This window comes from Hibiscus syriacus, unplaced genomic scaffold, assembly GCF_006381635.1.
Source record: "Hibiscus syriacus cultivar Baekdansim isolate YM2019G1 unplaced genomic scaffold, ASM638163v2 tig00003041_pilon, whole genome shotgun sequence".
NCBI classification, from domain to species: Eukaryota; Viridiplantae; Streptophyta; class Magnoliopsida; order Malvales; family Malvaceae; genus Hibiscus; species Hibiscus syriacus.
In genome coordinates, this window is record NW_024061960.1 from 6,533,789 (window position 1) to 6,558,492 (window position 24,704).

At 32.9% G+C, this 24,704-nt stretch overlaps 1 protein-coding gene across 1 annotated transcript; it reads right to left on the reverse strand.

Annotated features, from left to right (window-relative positions):
- Positions 1 to 21,937: 21,937 nt before the first annotated feature.
- On the reverse strand, positions 21,938 to 22,810 carry LOC120170256 (probable ribose-5-phosphate isomerase 2). Its single transcript, XM_039178239.1, has one exon. The coding sequence runs from the start codon at positions 22,747 to 22,749 to the stop codon at positions 21,958 to 21,960; it is 792 nt and encodes a 263-aa protein (XP_039034170.1). The 5' UTR covers positions 22,750 to 22,810; the 3' UTR covers positions 21,938 to 21,957.
- Positions 22,811 to 24,704: the final 1,894 nt, after the last annotated feature.

Here is a 24,704-nt window from a genome sequence, read left to right on the forward strand (position 1 = left end):
AGCTTACAATTAAAACTTCCAGATTTTATGATCTTTGAGCGTATCTGTTGACATTAATTCTTCCATAATCAAAGTCCCTGTGTGGATATTAATTAAAAAAGATAATTTATAATTATGATATATAAGGTACACTACCCCATAGACCTCATTAAAAAACCTCTCTAAACCTATTGGAGGAAAAAGAGTACACCATAAGATGGAATAAAACGAAAACCATAACTCACAAATACAACAATCAGAATAACACTCCAATTCGACCCACGAAATAATTGGATCCGTGCTACAAAGAAACTACATTGCCTCAGATACAAACTACTAAGACACATCTAACCTGATGAAAAGCAATAAGCTTCAAACGAGAAACTAAAACCTGCCGTAAAGAAACATATGTGGAAGGACAGAGGAAACGTTAGCTACAAGAACTCATGCATCAAGAACCTAAGCAGAGATAATAAATTTTAGATTTTTAATTATTATTTTTATTTTATTATAATATATATCTTAAAATATTATTTGTATTTATTTTATATATAAAATTTATATTATTAATATAGATGTCTACCTTTACAAATATTCTTAGGTGGTGTTTGTTTTTGCATATGTAAAAGGTCTGCAGTTTGCGGATCACATATGTAGCAGAAGAAGTGAACCAAAAGTCTGCAATCTGCAATAAGAAGAATGTTTTTTTTTAACATTTGCAGACTGCTAAAATAAATTGAAATATAAATAAACTGATTTTTTAAACTTAAAAGAGTTTTGCAATACTGAAATTTACATAATTTTAGTTTTACTATACTGAAATTTAAATAATCCAAACGACTACAATAATAAAGTTTTTAAAATAAATCAATTTATACTAAAATATAAATCAATTTGCACACGCCTTACTACTGAACCAAGCTGGATGTTTGTGTCATGAATTACACAATACCTTATATATTGAACCTATACCACATGAAAAGTTTACAACTAGACCACTAGAAAAATATTATATATAAATTTTTTAATTAAAAAAATAAAATCACTAATTAAATAAAAAAGATACAATTTAAAATTATATATAATATTTGAATTATAAATAAAAATAAAATATTAAATTTATTTTAAATGAAATTAAATGTTCTTTGAAGAGGTTAGAAGAGCTCCGAAGACATAATGCCCTGCATTATTTTCTCAAACTTCTCGGCTTTAAGACATCCTCTCTCGGCTATAAATAGCCGTCTTCCGTAAACTCTCTCACCAACAATCCTTTGAATCAGTAAATAACATCAGATAATCATCTTATATTTGATTCAGAAGTTTGCTCGATCTTTCGTTATAAGGTAATTTTGTTATAATATTTATTTTATAGTTATATATGATTATTTGAAAAAATATTATACTAATTGTTTTCAATTAATTTATGTGTTTGTAGAATTACAAAGTGGGAGCATACGCCGAACTATTTTTACGGTGTATGTAATAATATAAAATTATATTATTTAAATTATTTATGTTTATGTGTAAAAAATTTGTTCTGTTATATTTTTGGTCATATATTATTTATTTAATTAGGTTTGTTTCAGTTTTTTTTTACAGATATAATATTGTTGCACTTTTAAACTCTAAGAATGACACGACTTTCAGCTATTGTTTATTATGATGGAGAAATTCGAGAAGATGAAACCGACGTTATTTTCGTATCAAATGAGCGTGTTAAAATATCATTCAAGAGAAACATAACTCTTGAGGAGCTGATAACGAAGATTTCGAGAAAGGTTCATGTTAGAAGTAGAAGAAGAATGTCATCGTTGCAGTACAGATTTCTAACACCATTGTTGCCATTAATTTATACAGCGTTCGAACTATCAAACAATTATGATATTGAAATGATGGTTGATTCTCAAAGTAATTATTCATACGACGATATTGAGATGTATGCAAAGTTTGTTCATCTGCAAATTTCTTTGACCTTAATATAGAGATGTCATCGACACAACAATCTGTGCAGTTTCCATTTGACACAATGGCTTCAAGCACCAGGGGAAGGCATTCGACTGCGAGCTTTTTCAATCTCAATCCAAATATGCCTTCTAGTTCAAGGGGAATGCATGCCAATAGTAGGTTCTTCAACCTAAATGTGGAGAGCATGGAGGAACCATCATCTCCACCAGAAGAACCGCTTCGTGAACCTGGTGCAGATGGTACTGAGACTGAACTATTCATTCACCCAAAATAATGGCAATTCAACTCCTGTGGTGATGATGATGTAGATGAAGTTCCAGCAAATGTGGCACAAACTGACCCTCCAGCACACATGTATGAAGCTGATTATGATGCAATGTACGGACCAGAATTTGCGGATATACCTCATCTCAGTGACTATGAATATTACTCATCAATAAATAATGGTGAGTTATCTTTAGGAATGGAGTTTTCAAGCAAGGAAGAAGCGATGATAGCTATCAAAAATTACAATATCCGTAATTCTGTTAAGTCCAGAGTCGACCGCTCCACGACCGAAAAATATGTATGCTACTGTGCCCGACGCGAAAACGGATGTAATTGGATGGTTCGCGTATCAAAGAGGAAGAGGAAAAACAACATATGAGAACTAACAGTATACAACGGCCCTCACACATGTTGTGCTAGAGGGGTCAACCAGGATCATCACAACTTGGACTCTGAAGTGATATGCTAAGCCATCATGCCTATGGTAAAAACAAGCTCTCATATATCTGTTGCGATATGGATATTCGAGAAAGATCTAGACAAGACAGAAGATGTGGTCATTGTAGAAACCCAGGACACACTAGAAAAACATGTCCACTTCTGTTGTCATCAAGTAACAATTTATGAGGAAATGATGTAGTTGTTTATCAAATAATAATTATTTTACTTTACTTTGCATTTACTTCAAGTTAATGTTATTCGATAACGCTGATGAAGATTAAAAAAATGATACAATTATACGAGATTAGACGTTGGCTTTATATTAACGAATAATTGATATTAACGATACAATAAGTATTAAATGATAAATGATAACCAAATTACAATAACTTATATTACATGATAAATTGACAAAGTAACTATTAAATGATAAATAATAAAAAAATTACAATAAAAAGAACAACTACAATAAAAAAGTACTAAATACAAGTATAAAAAAACAAAATCTATCGATGCCTGCAACGCGAATGTGATCCGCAGGGCGGTGGTTGTCGGTCTTGAGGAGGATTTCTTCGTATCACTGGTTGTGACTCCTCGCTGTCATCATCATCACCATCGTCGTCGTTGTCGTCCTGAGCAGCTACATTTTGTTGATGAGGAGCTGATGACGATGAAGCACCTCCATAAAATAAGGACCCTCGAGGTGTATGACTGACTATCCGACCGTCCTACGAAAACTTCGAAAACTCATAAAACCCAGATATCGCTAAGTGTGAAAACTGTACAGAAGGTGTCTGTGTTGCTTCCATGGGTGATGAGGCTGAACCCGCCAAAATGTGAGCAAATGAACCCCAAGTCGGATATGCAAACATATACCCATAATAGCCTCAATGAGGGGTTATATAACTCTGTGACGGTGGCGGTGGGGTCATAAAACCAGGTGACGGTGGCGGCGGGGTCATAAAACCAGGTGAAGGTGGTGGTGGCGGCATCTGGTAATGGAAAAGCGGTGGCAGCATCATATAGCTGGTGGATACGGTGGCTACTGTGAAGGTCTTGCTGGTACAGCTGAGGATGAACCGGAAGCACCTGCTCTCCGTCCACGAGTCGGGAGACGATGGTGTTGTATCGGTGAACGTCTCTGTCGACATCGCGGAAAGGTCTGCCCTCGTGCATCCTCGGGAAGCAGAAACGGTTTCTCGTTACTGTTGAACCACTCGTAATAACGGTCAGTAACCATCAAGAGGTCAAGTAAAATGGGCTCTCTATGGGGAAGGCGCCGATGTCGATCCTCCCACAACACGATCCACGAATGATGCCTCACCAGCCAATCTGTATTTGTATTGTCGCGTCTATCTGTGCTATGCAACTCGTCCATATTACGAGGTGCTTCCGAAATTGGTTGAAAACAACCAAATTGTCGGAGTACGTGATCAGTGGAGTGCCACTCGACGGTCGCATAACATATCAAAGGGACTATCTCCATCCAAACATCTGATGGGCCTCTCAACTCATTTGGGATCACCGCCTTCACATCATCAGTAGAATATGGCACCCATTCAAACTAAAACAAATATATATAATTTTTATCAAAATAATAATCTAATTATATAACTATAATCTAAAATTGATTTTTAAACATTAAATTCCATACTTGTGTGCCAGCCTTCTGATCGATTAACACTCTAATTTTTTCTAAATCATCAGGTAGCTCCTGATGATTTTTCCTATCAGTAGACCACCTATTCAAGAAAAATATTTTCTTATTCACTGTACAAAATTATTAATATACAAAATCAGTTTTATAATTACCTCAGGAGTAGCGGAAATACGAATGGGGTTCTTGACAACAGGACATAAAAAAGGCAATCGATACCATGCCCAAGACTGCAGCAGCAGGAGACATCCGCCGATAGCATTACGCCTTTAGTCAATGGCTCGACACATCTCTCTGTACAAGCAAGCCAAACTGTCGAGCCCCAACTGAGTGATCTGGCAAGATGAAAGTCGCCAAGATGTTGCAACCACATACAATGAACTTGGTTACGCGATTTGTCTGGCATCAACAACCCTCCTATCAGCTGCAATATGCATGCCCATTCATACTGTTTAACTTCATCGTCAGACGCGTCCTTGCTCAACTCCCGAAAATTGGCATCTAACCAATTTAACGGTATTTGTCCACCGTTAAAATTTTTCGGGACACGTTCTAGACTAACCCGGCACAAAGTAGTTCAAGAACTGGAAGTTATCCTTGATATCACACCTCCATCCACCGGAAGCCCCAGGTGCATAGAAACATCCTCAAGCGTGATCATGCACTCTCCGAACGGAAGATGAAATGTGTGGCTCTCTAGCATCCACCGCTCTACTAATAATCATGCATTAAATTAATTAATTAATTAAATTAAATTAAAATGTTAAAATGTTATCGTATCAGCAAAGTGTCGAGATATATGATTTCCATCCAACCAAAGTAGATCGTCTTCCATTTTTATATATGAAAAAAAAATTAATTAAATAAAATATTAAACGATTAAAATAATTAAATAAATTACTAAAAAAATACTAAATATAATAAAATATACCTTAATAAGAGAATATAAGAGTATTTGAGAGAAGTTGAGAGGATTTGGTGTGATGAAAATGATTGAGAATAGGGGTATTTATAGGGAAGTATGGGTGTGAACGAGCGGGGATAGGTTGGTAATTAAGGGTATAGCGCGGGGCAGGGGCCGCGCCTTTTAGACGCGTGTCAGAATCACAGGTAAGGCGCGGCCCCTGCCCCGCGCCATACACATGTGTATCCATGTCAGCATAAGGCGCGTCGCAGGGCGCGCGCCTTACCCCACGTGGCGCCAAATCAGCGTATAGCGCGCTGCAGGGGGCGCACCTTACTGCAAAGGGTGTTAGATCGGGAAATATAGTCTGACCGGTGCCTGATCGGGAATATTAAATTAAAAAGATATTTTTTCGGGAAAAACGCCGCTCCCTTAGGGCCCAATGGCCCCCGACCCCTGTTAGAATTTATATATTTGATATATTTTTAGTTTAATAGTATTTTGATTCATGTAAAGATAAATATTTAAATTTAAAAAATATATAAAAAATTATTAAATATTTAATCAGAACTAAAGAATAATAAGTCTGTGTTCTCAAATTTTTGGTCTAATTACAATTTAAGTCATTGTAAGTTTAAATATTAAACAAGTTAGAAGTTTTCTTTTGAGTTTTTTTTTAATTTAAAGTAAATACAAAATAATATATGTACAAAGACTTTTAATTATTTGACAATGAACGCTCATACCCTACATACGTGTTTGATCTTGGGACCTCAAATATAACAACAATCCCTAAATCATTAAGGTCGCTTGGTTCATGCTGAATTTTGAGTTTAAAAACCTAATAAATCTTTATATTTTCTTAAATAATTTAATATTTCAATCCCTATCAATATTTAATTATGACTTCGTATACAACAAAAAACCTAAACATTTTCTCTTTTCGGATGGAAACGGAGAACCTAAATATATAACGGCACTTTCGTCAAAAAGAGCTCAAGTAAAACATGATGTTGGAATAAGAAATGTGTAACTGATTTTTATTTTATTTTATATGTGTGATTGAGGCCATGCCCACCAGGTGGAAGTACTGATTGAATAGTTCGATCATAATATTTTTAAAGTTTTTTATTAATATATTTTTAAAAGTTAAATTATAATTCCTTAAGTAATTATATTTCTAACAAGTGTTAAGTTATTAGTGTGGTTTACTTTATAATATTATAGTGACAATACCTATAACTAGTATGTGTAAAATTGAGGATTCGTTTATCTTGTATTAAGAATATTATACTTATTTTTGAACAGACTCTAGAGAGATATAATTGTTGATCGATTTGAACTGTGCAGATAAACTCTCTAATATTTTTGTTTATATTTTGATTTTTTGTAGTGATTCACTTAATATGAACCAACTTAATCATAGTCTAGCACATCAACAATCGGTTTTTAAAGTTTCTTTTCAAAAGATAATTTTATAGATGTTTTGATCATAGTATGATCGATGATGATTCTAAATATTTTATTTTTAAAAATTGAATTTTATAACGAAATTCGAATTCACGCACATTATTAAAAAATTTACTAAAATACATCAAACTTAAATACCATTTCAATATATTAAATGACGAGTTTTGATATCATTGTATATTTCACTCATTCCCTAATTATTTTCTCATCTATAATTTTCATTTTTTTTCAACATCAAAATTTCCCTAATTTAGTTTACTTCTAATTTGGAAATGCTTTTAGGGTGCCTTTGGTTCACGTAATGTAAGATTACCAGTGGGAATAAAAAATTACCAGGGAATAGGATTACTGGGAATCTTGTATTTTGTGTTTGGTTGGTTTAGCAGGAATGTAAGATTACTATGTTTGGTTAAAAGAATAAAAGATTATTGGAATGCATATTTAACCAAATTGTCTTTATTATATATTTGTTTTTTAACAAGTTGTAAAATATTTATATATTTTTTAAAAAAAATTAAATTCATAAAATTTATATATATATATATATATATTACAAAATAGAAAATATAAAAGGGTTTAATGAAAGGGTAAAATTTTATTTTAACTCATGAACTTTATATAAAATTTTAATTATATTTTTTTTGTAAATCTAAAATAGTTTAAGGATAAATTTGTAATTTAACATTCATAGAATTTTTATTATTCAATGACAGAATAAGAATATTTTTGAAAGAAAAAAAATTAAGGGCATTTTAGTCCAAAACGCTGATAATCCAACAATACCTAAAGAAAGGGAGGTAATGACATTCCCGGTAATATACCCCAAAAATCCACTATTATTAATGTAAGATTACCGGGAATGACATTGTTGACCAACCAAACGGGGGAATGTAGATTCGATTCCTATGAGAATCTCACATTCTCCCAACCAAACACACCCTTAGAAATAGGAAAGAAATGATTTTTCATCTCATAAGCAATGTTAAATATTAAAAAATTAAAATCATGATTAAAAAAATGATTTTTAATTTGGCCTCGAAAGCTCAAATTTCTAACATTTGTTGTGAAAAAACATTTTTAGGCTGAAATTTTAATTTTATCCTCACTTATTTAATTTTAATTTACAACATAATATCTAAAATTGATATTTTATCTTTTCAACAGTAATCTTAAATAATTAAATTTTAAACTATATTTTTTAAAAACATTTTAAAAGTAATGTTTACAACACTTCTCAAAATCAATATTAAACTTACCCTAATTATGTTTTTAGTTTACGACTATGGTTGCAAACATTCATTGCAATTTTGAGTATTTTTCTTTTAATAAAATTGGTGATTTCTATTAAAAAGAATATATAATTTATAAAAAATATTCCCAAATATAAAATTAAAAGGCATAATGATACGAATTTCCTAATGTTTGACTAATTAATTAAGTATGCCTCTATTTTTTTAGTATTTTAGACTCCAATATTTCATTTATGGGGCAAAATAACCCCTTGATTGTATGAAATTTGTTAGTTTACTAGCTATTAATATTTGTAGTTGACACGACAAATAATATAAATCTAAAGTGATGATATGACACGTACAAGAGTAAATAAATAATATGACACATGTCATATGTATATAAATAATAACATAACACATATTATGTATACATAAATAATGACACGAAATATATTACATTATCACTTTAAACAGGGACGGAGCTCTCTTAGGTCCTAAGGGGGCCCCACCACTGTTAAAATTTATATATTTGATATAATTTGATTTAATAGTATTTTGATTCATGTAAAATTAAATTTTAAATTTTTAAAAAATGTAAAAATTTATTAAATATTTAATCAAGTAGGGGTTGAACTACAGAATGACAAATACGTGTTCTCAAATTTTTGGTCTAATTACAATTTAAGTCATTGTAAGTTTAAATATTAGACAAATTAAAAGTTGTCTTTTGAGTTATGAGTTTTTTTTTTAATTTTATTTAAGGTGAATACAAGGTCATATATGTACAAAGAAAATTAGCTGACCCTTATTCCTATATGTAATGGGATAAGGGGAGGTAGGATAGTAGCCTGTCCCCAACGCCAAGTTGAGAGCAACTTCCGTGGAAGACCTCCGAATTATGAATTGCCTTCCGTGGGACTCGATCCCACAACCACAAGGTTAAGAGTCTTGTGCTCTACCAACTGAGCTGGACAAAGACTTTCAACTATTTGACAATGAACGCTCGTAACCTAACATACGTGTGTAGACACCCATTTTTGTCCGGGTCTTTTCTATTTAATTTTATCTTTTATTATTATTATTATTATTATTATATTAATATTATTTATTACATTTTGTAGGAACAAATGGGAGCCCCAGCCCAGTTACAATTAGCTGAACCAAACAATATGACCCAACAGACTTCAACCCGAGGCCCAATCAATCAACCCACCAGCACCCAAACCCAGACCCGGATCGGACATGACCCGAGCCAATGTGACAACCTAGCTAGGGTTTATTCTCAAGCTCCAGTCTCACCTCTCACCAGCGGTTGGATCTGGACCCAATTCAACGGTCCAGATCAAGAGTTATTTAGGGTTTCTAAACCCTGGTCAGTTCATCTGCCGCCGCCAACGACATTTCCAGCCTCCAGCTGCACGTGCACTGCACCGCCACGCTTCTGAGCCGCCGAGCCGTATAAGCCGAGCTTTATTTCCTCTCCGACAGCCTCTCATCGAGATGTAGTTTCATTCACAGTGACATGCATCTATCATTCACCAAATCCAATCAATAAGAGAAATGAAAATAAAATAGGGTAGTAAGGACAAATAATATCCCATGGCAATCTTAACTACTCTATCATCTCAAGTCAATCATCAATCAGAGGGGGAAGATAAAAACAGAGAAGGAAAATGACAAGAGGGAAGAGGAGGGCCATTCGGGTTTTTTTTTTTTAAAAGAAGAAGGCAGAGAGTTGAGGGCCTGGGGAGGAAAACAGAAAAGAAAAAAGAGAAAAACAAAAGGAAAATAGAAGGAAAAAGGGGGAGAGAAACGATACCTCGTCGAACGCCGATGAACCGATGTCACAGGAGAAGAAGAAACCGAACGATTTTTTTTTATATCCATGACGTTTAAGCCTTTTTTAGGCCAAACAGGGCCCAGATCCGTGACCAAGGCGAGAGAACGAGTCGGGTGGTGTCTTTCTCTCTCCCCTCCAACGCCGGTGAAATGGTGATAAATAAGCCCATTTGGGGCTTATAAATATCATTTGAAACGACGCCGTTTCAAGGGGCTGGGGCTTCGTATTTTTGCAAAGAAGGGTAAATATCATGTTTAGTCCCCCATGCTTTGTAATAGTTTTATTTAACTAATAAATGAAAGTTTGTTTTATTCTATTTTGAGCACTTATGTTTATGTATTTCTATTTTAGTCCTGTTATTATATGTTATATTATTTTTGTTAATGTTTGACTTTGGGAACCATATTTGTAATTATTTCATTTAGGTCACTGATTTGGTGTTGTGTGTATTTTTATGGATATTGGAATTTGGTCGCAATTTTTATAACTTTATTATTTTAGTCACTGTTAGTATTTGGTTTAATTTCTGTTTAGCCCCTAAGTTTCTATTTTCTCTATTTTGGTTCCTAAATTTCCGTCTCTTCTATTTTAGTCCTTTTAAGCTTCTGTAATTGTATTATAGTCCTTACATTTTTTTTTCATTTTAGTCCTATTATTGTTTGTTATGATATTTTTGTTATGATTGGACTTTGGACATTATATTTGTAATAGTTTTATTTTAGCCACTAATTTAATACATTGTGCATTTTTGAGGTTGTTTGATTTTGGCTATGATATTTGAAAATCTATCATTTTAGTCACTGTTTTTACATTTAGTTTAATTATTGATTAGTACTTTATATATTTGAAATTGCTATTTTTAACCCTGTAAATTTATGTTTTAACTATTTTGGTCCTTTTGAGTTTATGTTTTATTTCGGTCATCAAATTTCTGTTAATCCTATTTTGGTCCTTTAAAATTTTTTATTGTTCTATTTTAATCCTTTGAGTATATACATATTGTTATGTTATGTCTTCATTTGTATCATATGTAAATATGTATGTTTAACTTTATTTGTTGTAAATATTTATTTCGCATATTTCGATTTATATTTATTTCCATTGTATTTATTTATTTAATATTGTCTGAGCATGTTTCAAGAATCATATTTGTAGAATGGGCGGGGAAAGTGCCACTTGATCGAAGTGGTACAATCCGATACGACATTCGAACAAAATGAAGCTTGAAATAAATCAATTTTATTTTGTTAATTGTTAATTAATTTTTTTACACTAAACAATGCAAGTTATGTATTTTTATTTTTCAAAACTGTCAATTTGTAATTTATATTTGATATGCATCTTTTAAATATTTGACGATAGAATATTCTTTAACAATGGAAAATGGTTGAAATAGCTTTCCCGATGGAGGATTACAAATTTCAAGTTTTTTTATCGAGTTAAAGTATTTCCTTTAAATAGTTAATTCGAAGCAAATTAATAAATGTTCGATAAATAGATCACATTTTAACTTTATATTCGATTCATAATTTCCACCATTTACGATAACGTGTGAGCGACACAGTACCAGTTTTTAGGCGTTGTGGGGTTCTAATTCTTCCCCACATGTAATCGACTCCCGAATCCATTTAATCGAATCTTTGGTGACGCAGACTAAATTTTGTCTTATGAAATGATTTTTCTTAAAATTGTTTTAAAAGACGTTTTTAGGTATTCGACCTACCTAATTCAAATGTCAATGGCGACTCCTTTTTCAATTTAATCCAATTAATCCCAAATTCCCCAATTTTTCAAAACTAAAGTCATAACTATTTTTAAAATAATATTTAATTGTTTTATCTAAAAATGGTTATGACAACGTGCTTGAACTCAAGACCTCAAAGATAACAACAATTCTTTAATCACTAGGGTCGCTTGGTTTATGCAAAATTTCGAGTTTAAATACCTAATAAACTTTTATATTTTTTAAATTAATATAATATTTCGACTCATATCAATATTTAATTATGAGTCAGTCATTAACTTTAAAACACATAAAACTTATCACATTATCAACAAATATTAATAATTAGTCAATTAAAAATTTATATCTAATCAAATATAATTTTATTTAAAATGAAATATTAGAATAAAATACTTTAAAAATAATTTAATAACTAAAATAATCATTTTACAACATTAGGGTGAGTTTTGATATTATAGCCAAGTAAAAAGGTTGTAAAACATTGGCACACGTGACAACTGACAGGTGTTAGCATCTGGAGATCCAATCTGAAAGTACACGCTATTAACCGGTAGCTTTTATTGTTGTTGTTACAATACACGTTTCGTTAGAAGTTCTTAAATTTTCTATTTTATTTTAATTTTATATTACTCAAAATTTGTAACCCGTCATGTCGATACGGTTAATCCGATTCGATCAAGAGTTTTACATTAGGGCTACCAGAGTGACCTTCCATAAAAATAGAAAAAAAATTAAATTTTTTTTATTAAAATATGTAAACTCATAAAAATCATTTATCAATATTCATAATTAAAACATGTTTTCAGACTCAAATATAAAACAAAATACAATCTACATGCCCCCTAATCACATTTCTCATACTCTGCAAGCAACGCCGGAATAAATTCCTTACTGATATCGATAGATGCACCGGTACGATTCTTTTAACCTGAAAAAGTGAGTAACAAAGTGAGCTTTGGGAAGCTCAGTAATACAATACTACCAGTTGATGCTACATGACATACAAATAAATGAGAAGCCATATAAGTTCCTTATTGAATCAAACGTATACCGATTTTCGGGATAATCTGGGGTTCCATTTGTAGTTCATCGAGTAGAAGCCACAAAACTCTCAGTTAATAGGAAGCATTCATAGTATCACGTTTCCAGAAAGTCAAATAGGATGTCTAGTTTGTTTCAAATCAAAACCAGTGAAAATATATAAATCTTTTAAAACCATAGCAGAACCCCCAACTAAACTCCATTATGCAGTTACTCACAACTGCATTCGTAGGGCTTACCCTAAGCACACAGCAAAAAGGAGCCAACCTAAGGATATTCCTTGGGGCCTATGGGCCTACCTAAGGGTATCCTTAGGTTCGTAGGGTTACCTTAAGCACATAACAAAGGGAACCAACCTAAGGATATGCCTTGGGGCATATGGGTCAACCCAATAGTATCCTTAGGTCCGTAAGATATTACTAACTGGATCAGAGTTGTGCCTCCATACTTCAGAATCCTATCCATACAAAAATCCAGTAGAAATCAGTTTTATTCGTAAATCGTAATACTTGGATCGTGATCCAGTAATATGTCATAACCATGATAATGAAATAAATCATATAACCGATTTCCACCTATACACCATAAGTAGTCCAATGATTAACCCAAGGGAATGCCTAGGGGCCTGATAGCCTACTCAAGGATCACCTTAGGTCCGTAAGAAATTACCAGCTTGATCAGAGCTATACCTCCAGTTTACCCATATAATATCCCAATAAAACAGTTCGAGTATAACCAGTGAAACATAAAACCATGGTTCATAAACCAGTAGTTTTCACGATTCCATAAATCATGAAAAATTCATATTTTCGGTGGAAACCATAATCGGATATCACATACCATGTTGTCATGATTCATAAACCAGTAAATCAATACTTTTGTTAAAAATTCATTTCAAAACATATAAAACTGTCATGTAGTACATGTGGAACACACTAGAAAATCCGAGTATTTTTCAAAGGCACTTGGTAGTTATCAGTATGAATAATATGAAACTTATAGATTTGATCGAATTCTAAGAACGAGGTTCTATTGAAGAGAATCGATTACTAGTTAATCTAATCAGACATTTAAGGTTTATACTTTAGAATCCCACTATGATTCATTTGCATCAGGAAAGTGTTTAGGAATCTTTATACAGAATAATTCTAGATTCATATTTACTTGAGTGATTCCATTGCCCAAATAATCATGGGTATTCAGGAGTACACATTGAATTCATAGTATTTTAGCCCAATTGAACCAAATGGGGGTATTCAGGATCCTTTGCATCTAAGATACTTGCGTGTTCATATATGACTGGAGTGATTTGAGTTAATAAATGAGAAACGAAGATTCAGAACATTTACCTTTTATATTGATCGATCGAATTATCAAACAACTCCCATAACTGATGCTTGTTGACTGGTCAATTCCTTGCCCTTCCAAAGTATTCACTCTTTAATACCAAAAATTTATTCTCCATAGATAACCTTCAGAATCATCACTGAATAAATCTTAAGGGAACGAACGAATATTCCAATGGTCTTCATTTTATTTTCATGTTTCATCGATATTAGGAAATGTTGACATACTTGATTTATGTTTCATAACCCATATGGACAGTACATCATGAAAGTTCATTGGTGTTCTCAAACTCATCCAAATCACTTACTAAATCCTCAGTCCATAAGATTACTTTAGAGTCTTCCCGAGTAATTAAGACACTTCTGAATTTCGAATATATATTGTACTTTTGTTCAGTTCATTTTGGTCATAAAATAAAGTCATTTTGGTATTCGTGGTTGATTTGTCTCACGAATATCCAATTCTTAGTACCAAACGCTATCTAGAGTTGATATTAGCTGAGTACTTCTAGAATTATCATTGATCGAAACTTGATAAGACGAACGAACATTCAAATGGTATCTATGTTATTCAGGTACTGACATAATATTAGGGTTGATCGACTTACTTAATTTGTGTTCCATAACTTTTAAGGGTAGTACAACCCCTATGTTTATTTGGATTTAGTCTAGGTCATAAGGGTACTTTGGTCATTTTGGTGCTCAATGTTATTCCACTCATTTCAAAGCTTGAGGTTATCCATTCATTATTAGCTTGGTGATATTATTGGGTTATTTCCATTACAGGGGTATTTTGGTCATTTTACAATTTAGGGGCATTTATATAATTCCAATAAAGATCCGTAATTTAATTCGATGATTCCAAGGTTCTCGTGAATCAAGGTATGAGTTCTCAGGTCATCTCTATTATCATAGTCATCCATATTTCGTTTTACTCTTTAAGGGTAATATCGTAATTTTATTCAATTCCGACAGTGAAATTACTTCGGTAAATTATGCTTGAAAGTATTCCAATTCCATTAAAGATTAGAGTATTTTGCTCATTTGCTCATTGGAAGCTAATTTCACCACTAAGGAAAGTCTTGACCCTTTTTAAAACAAGGACGTTTTCGTAATTTATCCATAGCGTCATTTCAGTAATTTCATAGTCAAATATTTCCTACATTTAATTGAGATTTGTCAGAAATTACACTTTCTGAGATGGATTGATTCACTGATTTATTCATTGAACTGAGATTTGTTTCTGATCCGTATACTAATTTTTTTTCGAGCCGTTAGAGTCTTATACAGTGTTCCGCCCTTAATCTATTTTTCGTATGAGTCCAAAGATAGTTAACTACCCTAACAGACCAATTATCCCAATCAAGTAATTACCATCTATCCATGAGTTTCGAAAACCATACAAAAGGTAGTAGAATATTACCTCGATTTTCATGCTATCTCGATCGACCGTTTAAACTCTATTCGAACGCCATCGATCTTGAAATCAATGTCCAATAATTTCTTAGATACATATCAACATAAATTTCATAAAAAACGGAGCTTAATTATGAAAAACGTATCGAATCGGGTGATAAATCAGTGAAAAGTAGCTTATCGAGTTTGAATTAAACGAAACGGATTTCAGAATCGTACTCAGGACGACGAAAAGCATAAAATATGACTTTTTAAAAATTTTGATTTTTTGTCAAAGTCAATGGTCGATGGTTTGACTCGGTCAAAGTTAACGGTCAACAGGTTGGCTCAATCAAAGTCAACGAGTTTACCCATTGAGTTGACTCAGCCGAGTTAACTCAACGTGAGTTGACCCAGTCGGCTCGACGGCTCAATCGGCTCTCCCATGCTACCAGACGAAGCCTACTCGCAGGGGTGGCGCGTTAGGGCGCGTGTAGAGGCTTAGAGGGTTCAAAAAATTCCGTAAAAGTTTCTAAAAATATTTTAAGACATTTTGAGACACTTACCAAGATCGGTTCATAATTTTGAACGCGAATAGCACGATTCTGAAACATCAAAAATTTTAACTTCCTCACCGCTTCACGCGCCGGCGACGACGGAGACAAGAAGAACACCGACGGACTCAAAACGATGCAAGGAACACGATGGTGCGGGAGGTGTTGAAAACGGGTGGCCGTATTGACCTAAATCGACGAAAAACCAATAGTGATCGAGTTAAAACCAATGATACTTCCGACTGAGATTTACGACGAATGATGTCGATTCACAACGAGAGGTTTGAGGGCTTTTGTTCATTGGTTGACAACGAACACGATAGTGATTTCGGATCGACGAACGATGGTTAGACGGTGGAGAAATCAGAGGTCAAAGGAGGGTTGGTGGGGAGAGAAAATGAGAAAAATAATCTGAGAAAATCTAGATTACATGGGACAAGGGAGAGAGTTTATAATTAAACACATAAGAAAAATGAATAAATTCAGATTGAGTCTCTAAATTTCTTACAATTTCTAAAATGATCTGTCAACTTTACGATTTTATAGTTTAATCTTCATTTTATTTCAAAATATTATTTAAATTCAATAATTTTTAATTTTTAAAATTTAACTCCTAAATTAGATGTTACAAAATTCAATAAAATCATAATTTATAAATAATTTTTTTATAATTATGTTATATAAATAAAAAGCCACATTCAATCAGTGGTGACTGTTTAAAATATAAGTGTCACGTACATAGAAATCCCATTTAATTGACCACTTTTTTTTCAGATTTTAATAAAAAAATTAAAACTAATATCATTTCATAATTAATTTTGAAAATAATATAGTTTTGTAATTAGACTATTTATGAATAAAAAGATAAAGAGTAACGTGATCCAGCAGTGGTGAAATGACAAGACCATGCATGGTAGTAGGGTTACAGGTGAGATTCTCTGATCTATTAGAATGATTATTAATCCTCTCTTGTAACTGTGTCTACCACGGTAAGTGAGAGAGGTTTGCAGTCTTGGTGTGATATCAATGGCTTCCTTACATCAAGCAACACTCGTACGCTGTCTCACAAACGTCAACTGTTTAAATAACATGTCTTAGATTTCCAACACCAAAATATTTGTGTTGTTTGATAAAAATCTGGTTCAACAAAATCTACTCTTGAAATTACTTTTGCACCACGTGGCAATCATAGTTGAAAATCAATGAGTTTGGTTCTGTCAAGACCTAGGACCCCATTGCTTTTCAGCAATTTAGTAGGGACATATAAAATCGACCTCATCCGTAAAATTAACTGAAACTGATTTAAATCAAAATTATTTGTTATTAGAACTGATGATGATCCAAAATCTATTCAAGCTTGAAATGATATTGTTTTGAACTAGAGTTGTGTGTGATAATTTTGGATATAAATCTGATAAGATGATAATTGAATCTGAATTACATCTGACTTGATATGAAACTAAAATCAAGATTAACCTAGTAAATAATTGATATTATTCGACTTGTCATCGAATTGATTTGTTATGAACCTAGACTTTAATCAACTCAACTTATAAATAATTCAACTTATTATTAAATCGATATGATATTACCCAACATGGTATTTACTTATTTATCGAAAAAAATTTGATATTTACTTAACTTGTAAGTTGTAATTGATGAAATTATGAAATTACGAGTTTATGATATTATAGTGTGACAAAAATAATTCTTCATTATTAATATTGTCTTGAAATAACATGATATTTAAATGATTTGGACTCAGATTATTTTGGTCTGAACTAATATTGATTCGAGTTAAAAATAATTCGGCTCCGACCTAAATTGAAATAATTTAAAATCAACCTAAAAATTATATGAACCCAAATGGATCGAAACTTGGCCTGATTCAAAACATTAAATTAACATGATATCTAGTTTAATTTGACCAAACATTATTTGACCTAAAATTTAAATGATTATACGATTTCACATCCATAATAATTAGGAGTAGCACGTATGCTTTTAAGGCAATAATCTTATGACAAATTTCCTTAAAATGTCAATACGGGAGCAGTTCGATGTTAGCAAATACTTCCTAAACCGACGTTTTAACCCTAAACTTTTGGAAACAATAATGTGAAAGTGCAGCTACCTTTAAAAGTTTGATGCTTGATTATACGAAACCTACTGCACAACGAAATTCTTGGCCCAAAGAAGGAGAAATAGAGGGAGAGAAATGAGGGACGGATACAAATTTTTTTTTTTTATTTTGATTAAGAAATGAATTTATAAAATTTTAAGAATTATTGAATTCATAAATTTTTTAGAACGAGAATTAATTGTTAATAGAAAATATTTAAACTTTTTTAAATATATAATAATTTAAAATTTATTAAGAATAATTGCTCCTACCGTTCGTCGATCCACCTAGTAGAGAAATGTTAGCTCACATGTCCACTGTAGTTGCCATTAGATGCATACATATATCCAGCTGTATGATTAGATGTTAGCTGAGTACCACAAGTACTTGTAAGAAGTAGATTTGTTTAAACTTGAAAGCAATCCCATCTTGATTTCTCAAAGCGAAGTCACAAGAGAGTAAATAAGAACCCTGCACAAACTTTTGCAACATGAACAACACTGTTACTGTTTTTTCCGCCTTTCTCTCCTATAAAATGGTTGCTTCAGGCCCTCTCTTTTCACATCAAAGAATATATAATTTGTGGGTATTGATAGTTGCTTGCACTTAGCTTGTCTTTGCATGGTGATTGTCACATATATAATTGAAACCCTAGCTAGGCGCTTCCCATAGAATCAATTAAGCTTTTGTTTTATGTTTTCTTGATTAATTTATCTCTCACACAAGTTTCATTCTCTCTCTATATATATATGTATACTATTTAGTGTAGGTAATATTTAGTGGTGTGCTTTTGTTGTGAGGGAATTGCAGACGACGGAGCTCTCTTCAGTTCAGTCCAAGGCAGTTGAGAGGGCTAATACTTTGCTGCTGACTCTTTGGTTCAAAAGCTCATCGATCAGGGAACAATGGTGATGTGTTTGTGGTCCAGCGATGCAGGAGCTGCGTTTAGTTTCTATCTGTCACGTCTTGGACTGAAGGGAGCTCCCTCCTAGTATTAAACTTCTTTGAAGTATAACACTAATTTTGGGTATTTAGCTAAGTTCTTCCGCATGTTAATAACCCTACTGTTCTTGCATTTTTGCTGCAGATTGTTGCAGAAGAAGGATTATCAGTAAATGAAGATTGCTATAGCCGAAGAAGAGATGATTCATGGCACTCTCATCCGCTTGGAGGGCTTATTTTTCTGATGATCGTCAATTTAGGAGTTTTAAAAGTTGTATTTTGCTGTTTTTTATTTCTTTGCTAAATCACTAAAGTATTGAGTCGTTTAAAACAAGCTCTTCGACTCAAAAAAGCATAATACCATCTTACCAAATGACTTCATCTTCATGAATATACCAATTTCTGCATGCTTTATACTCTCTAGATACTTCGCACTTGTCTTTCTTTCCACAGTAAGGATTTTTAAACTTGTTTCTTCGATCTAACATATGATCATATACTTCAATATTTGATATATCAGAACTAGAAAAGCTACTCAAGATATATTCACTTGTCTTTCCTTCCAAAATTCTTATGATCATATGCTCTCTCAACGTGCTAATTGCTTTCAAGACGGTGGTTGTCCTGGCTGATTATTGTGGTCCCCGTAGTTGAACCTGTGGCGAGGTTGTTCTGGATCTCCTCCTGCCATGTCTAAGGTCTTTTCCTCTTTCACCAGTAACTTCGTCTTCCTCGTATCCGATGCAACCAATGATGTCGGTCTGAGTAGGCATGTTAAGGAGCTTTTAAATGTATGACAAATAAGCCCAAAAGGTGAAGGTTATTGGGCTATTAAGTTCCTTTCCCATGACTCCAATCATCTCATCGTACATGATAAGCGCAAGTTCATTTTTATTTCCGGTAATGTTTTATTATTAATAGTAGATTTTTTTGGGTATATTATCGAGAATGTCATTATCTCATTTTTTTAGGTATTGTAACATTATCGGCGTTTTAGACTAAAATGTTCTTAAATTTTTATTTTTTTTAAAAATATTATTCTTTTGTCATTAAATAATAAAAATTTTACGAATGTTAAATTATAAATTTATCTTTAAATTATTTTAGATTTATAAAAAAAAAATTATAATTAAAATTTTATATAAAGTTTAGAGGTTAAAAAAAGTTCTATCATTTCATTAAATTTTTTTATATTTTTAATTTTGTAAAAAAATTATATAAATATTATGAATTTAATTTTTTAAAAAAATTATATAAATATTTTACAATTTATAATATCATACAAATATATAATAAAGATAATTTGGTAAAATATACATTTAAATAATATTTTATTCCTTTAACCAAACACGGTAATTTTTTATTCCTGTTAAATCAATGAAACACAAAATACAACATTCTCAGTAATCGTATTCGTTGGTAATATTTTATCTTCATTGATAATCTTACATTCTGTAAACCAAACGTACCCTTAAAGCAATCGAGCCACAAATAGTCAATGGCTAGAAGAATATCATGCTTATAAGTAGCTTGCCGAGGATGGAGACATTACAATTCTTAAACAATATCAGGATTGAATTCTGACATTTACGATTGGTTTGGAAGGATTACTCTCTATATCCTATTTGGTTTAATTGTAAATCGAATATAGATATTTTTGTATAAAACAAAATAAGATAAGGAAGAGGTTATAGAGATCAAGCTCCGAGGCTAACTCCCTTTGGTTTCACCTCCATTGGGAAGGTGCAAAAAGTCCAAATTCTCTAAGGGTACCCATAACAAGAGTTAATTGCAGTTACAGTCTCACATCAAGGCTCGTGCCCAAGCATATATAGCATTCGAATAGAATGGTCGTACAAGATTAACATGATAAGAACAGATTTGAGATTTGACTCGCAAAATACCCTCACGGCGTCAACAAAGTTAAAACTATTTGGTTATGGTTTGAATATGTTGGGTCTTAAAGAGTGTACTTTTAAAAGGCAAAGTCGTCATCGATAATAAAATTTAGGATTGATTAGAAGTGAGGAAGGTTAAAATTTTTTATGATAATTAAAATTAGTACTTTTAAAATTATAGTGTCTCATTTTTTAAAAAAATTAATAAAACATGAGATATAAATATATATTAGTAAATGTTTTGTTTTGAAAAATTTCTATCTCGGAAAAGAAAGGAGAATTTTAATTCTAATGGATTTTGAACCCACAACGAGAGAAGAAAGTTGTCAACAGAGATCTTAATCACTTAGTTAAATCCCAAATTAATAATTTTATAATATCTCAATCAAAATATTAATGTTTAATTCAAACGATCTTCTATAATTTAAAAATTATTTTGTATTTTTTAATAATCAGAGACTCAAAGAGTGTCCTATAATCAATAAACTATTTGTATAGTTTATCCTATTTTTTAACATCCCTACTGCTCGGTTGGGGTCTTCTGAGTTAATAGGCAACGAGGGTGATGGTTGAGGCAGAGGGTGGTCGAATGTAGATAATGGTGTGTGGGGTTTAACTGATGGTTGACGGTTTTCAATTTCGGGTTGTTTAGGTGAGGGCGACGATGAAATTTGGGTGATCGAGAGAGCTGAGGGTTGCTTGGTTGATCGAGCTAAGGCTTGAGTAAGGGTTCACTGAAAGGCCTGACGACCTCCTTTCTTCAAAATTTTCCTTCGAAGGTAATGGTCAAAAGCCCACAACCTTCCCTTCCCTTTAATTCTCTTCTTATTCTCTGCTCTCCGTGTTTTCCTTTACTCTTCAGTAGTCCCCCTTCAATTATTTGCAGGTTTTTTGTTATATACATTAATGGGTACGAAGGTTGAGAAAAAACAAGAGAAGTTTTTGAGAACTTAAAACAAAATCCCCATTGCATGGAATTCTAAAATACCTTCAAAACTACAATATCCAAATAATAATCCGGTTTTGTGATCAAAATTATCATAACAGTTGACATACATACTTCTCATACTTCAACTGCTTCAACAATACTAACATTCCTAAACAATCAATCAGTAGATGCCAAAAATCAATTCAGAGTTAAAGAAACAAAATTTAAGTTTCTACTGCTTGTTCTTGATGGTGATTCCAAGCTCACCTGCAACAATAACAGTAGTCGCCATATCAAGGAACATGCCATGTTCAACCACACCAGCAATCCTCAAAATAGAATCGCTTGCAACCTGCAAATCCCCTATATCTTCCTTTAAATACAAATCAACTATATAATTCCCATTATCCGTCAAGAAAGGCTCCCCTTTACAATCATTCCTCAGCTTGGCAACGCAACCCGAATCTCGAAACAAGTTTTGGAGTTTATTTGCAGTGAAATTCCAGCAAAAAGGAACCACTTCAATAGGCAGAGCCAAACCGCTGCCTCCCAAATACTTAACCAGCTTGGATTCATCGACGATGCAAACGAATTTCTTGCAAGCTCCTTCCACCATTTTCTCTCTTAAAAGAGACCCACCTCTGCCTTTGACGAGATTAAGATGTGGGTCGACTTCATCGGCACCGTCGATCGCTAAATCGATGGTGGGGTGGCTGTCGAGATCCGAGAGTGGGATGCCTAGAGAAATGGCTTGTTCTTGCGTCTTTTTAGAGGTGGGGATTCCTATGATGTTGTTGAGCTTGCCTTGACAAAGCAACTCGCCGATCCGGTCCACGGCGTGCTTGGCTGTGGAACCTGTGCCCAGACCCAGAACCATGCCTGATTCGACGAACTCGACGGCTTTGTAAGCGGCTATCTTTTTCAATTCGTCTTGGGTTAAGATAACGGGCGGAGACATAGGAGGAGACAAAGACAGAGACAGAGCCTCCATGGAAGAAGCTTTTTCAGACCAAGCGACAGCCATTGTATTTGGGTTAATCGGTAATAAAGAATAAAATAAATCAAATGATATGAAGCGTGAGAGAAATGTGAAGAAAAGACTGGGAATTTTCTTTCGTTCTGGTTTTAATTTTCCTTCGGACACTGAAAGGGTCAAGAAGGGAGGAGGCTGTGGGGTGTAGCAAAGTCACGGCTTTGTTTGGTTTTTATAGACAGAGAATCGAAGGTGAAGAGGAAAGTTCAGAAGTAAATCAACCATAGATTTGGAATTTTTGAGTACTCACCTACGCCCTTCATTTCACCGTTGCTACAAGCTCTCTTCTTCACACTCGTATTGTAAATAAACTTTAGAAGATTTAAACACGTAATTATTGAATTAGAAAAATCAAATAATCCAAACCCTAACTCTTCAAACTCAAAACAATCTAAATCAATATTACTTATTTTAATGATAAAATTATTCCAATTAAATTAACTTCACTCAAAATAAATTCAATTTGCTCATACAAGTAAATTAAATTAATCATATAAAAATGAAAAGCAATGCAACGCGTGACAGCTTTAGAGCTTTAGGTTAATTCGCATGTTTTGTGGACCACTGGATCAGGATAGATATGTCGGTCTCTTTTTATTTTTCTGAATTTGTTCGTACCTCCTTTAATAACTAGAAAAATTATCTTTTTAATTTAATATTTTTAATCAGGTATCAGTCAGATTATATTTTTTGATTTAACACCCTTTAAAGTAAAGCGCGCGTCCTGCAGCGTATTATATGTTGATTTGGCGTCACGTGGGGTAAGACACGCCTTATGCTGACATGGATACACGTGTGTATAGCGCGAGGCAGGGGCCGCTCCTTACGCCACGTAAGATATAGCGCGGGACAGGGACCGTGCTATTCAATTATCAAACATGCACCGCGCCTTGCATTATTTTTCCAAACTTCTCGCCTTTAAGGCATCCTCTCTCGACTATAAATAGTCGTCTCCCGTAAACTCTCTCACCAACAATCATTTGAATAAGTAAATAACATCCTACAATCATCTTATATTTGATTCAGAAGTTTGCTCGATCTTTCGTTATAAGGTAATTTTGTTATAATATTTATTTTATAGTTATATATGATTATTTGAAAAAATATTATACTAATTGTTTTCAATTAATTTCTGTGTTTGTAGAATTAGAAAGTGGGAGCATACGTCGAAATATTTTTGTAATGCAGGTAATAATATAAAATTATATTATTTAAATTATTAACGTTTATGTGTAAAAAATTTATTCTGTTATATTTTTGGTCATATATTATTTATTTAATCAGGTTTGTTTTAGTTGTTTTTTTTGCAGATATAATATTGTTGCACTTTTAAACTCTAAGAATGACGCGACTTTCTGCTATTGTTTATTATGATGGAGAAATTCGAGAAGATGAAACCGGAGTTGTATTCGTATCAAATGAGCGTGTTAAAATATCATTCAAGAGAAACATAACTCTTAAGGAGCTGATAACGAAGATTTCGAGGAAGGTTCATGTTGGAAGTAGTAGAAGAATGTCGTCATTGCAATACAAATTTCCAACATCATTGTTGCCATTAATTTATACAACGTTCGAACTATCGAGCAATGATGATGTTGAAATGATGGTTGATTCTTAAAGTAATTTTTCAGACGGTGATATTGAGATGTATGCAAAGTTTGTTCAAGTGCGTGCTGTTCGGGGTCAGCCATTAAGCTCACACTATGGGCTGGCTGAACAAGTTGATCAAGTTGACAGCCTGACTACAGTAATGTGTAATGATTTTAATACAATAATGGGAAATCCACATCATGGTGCTGGCACATCAACTTCAATGGGGAGACATTCATTCGCAACTCCTTACGATATGTACCGAGGTGGGTCCACGAACAATTCGTATGGCAACATCGCGTCTAGTTCGAGGGGAAGACATTCATCTGCAAATTTCTTTGACCTTAATATGGAGA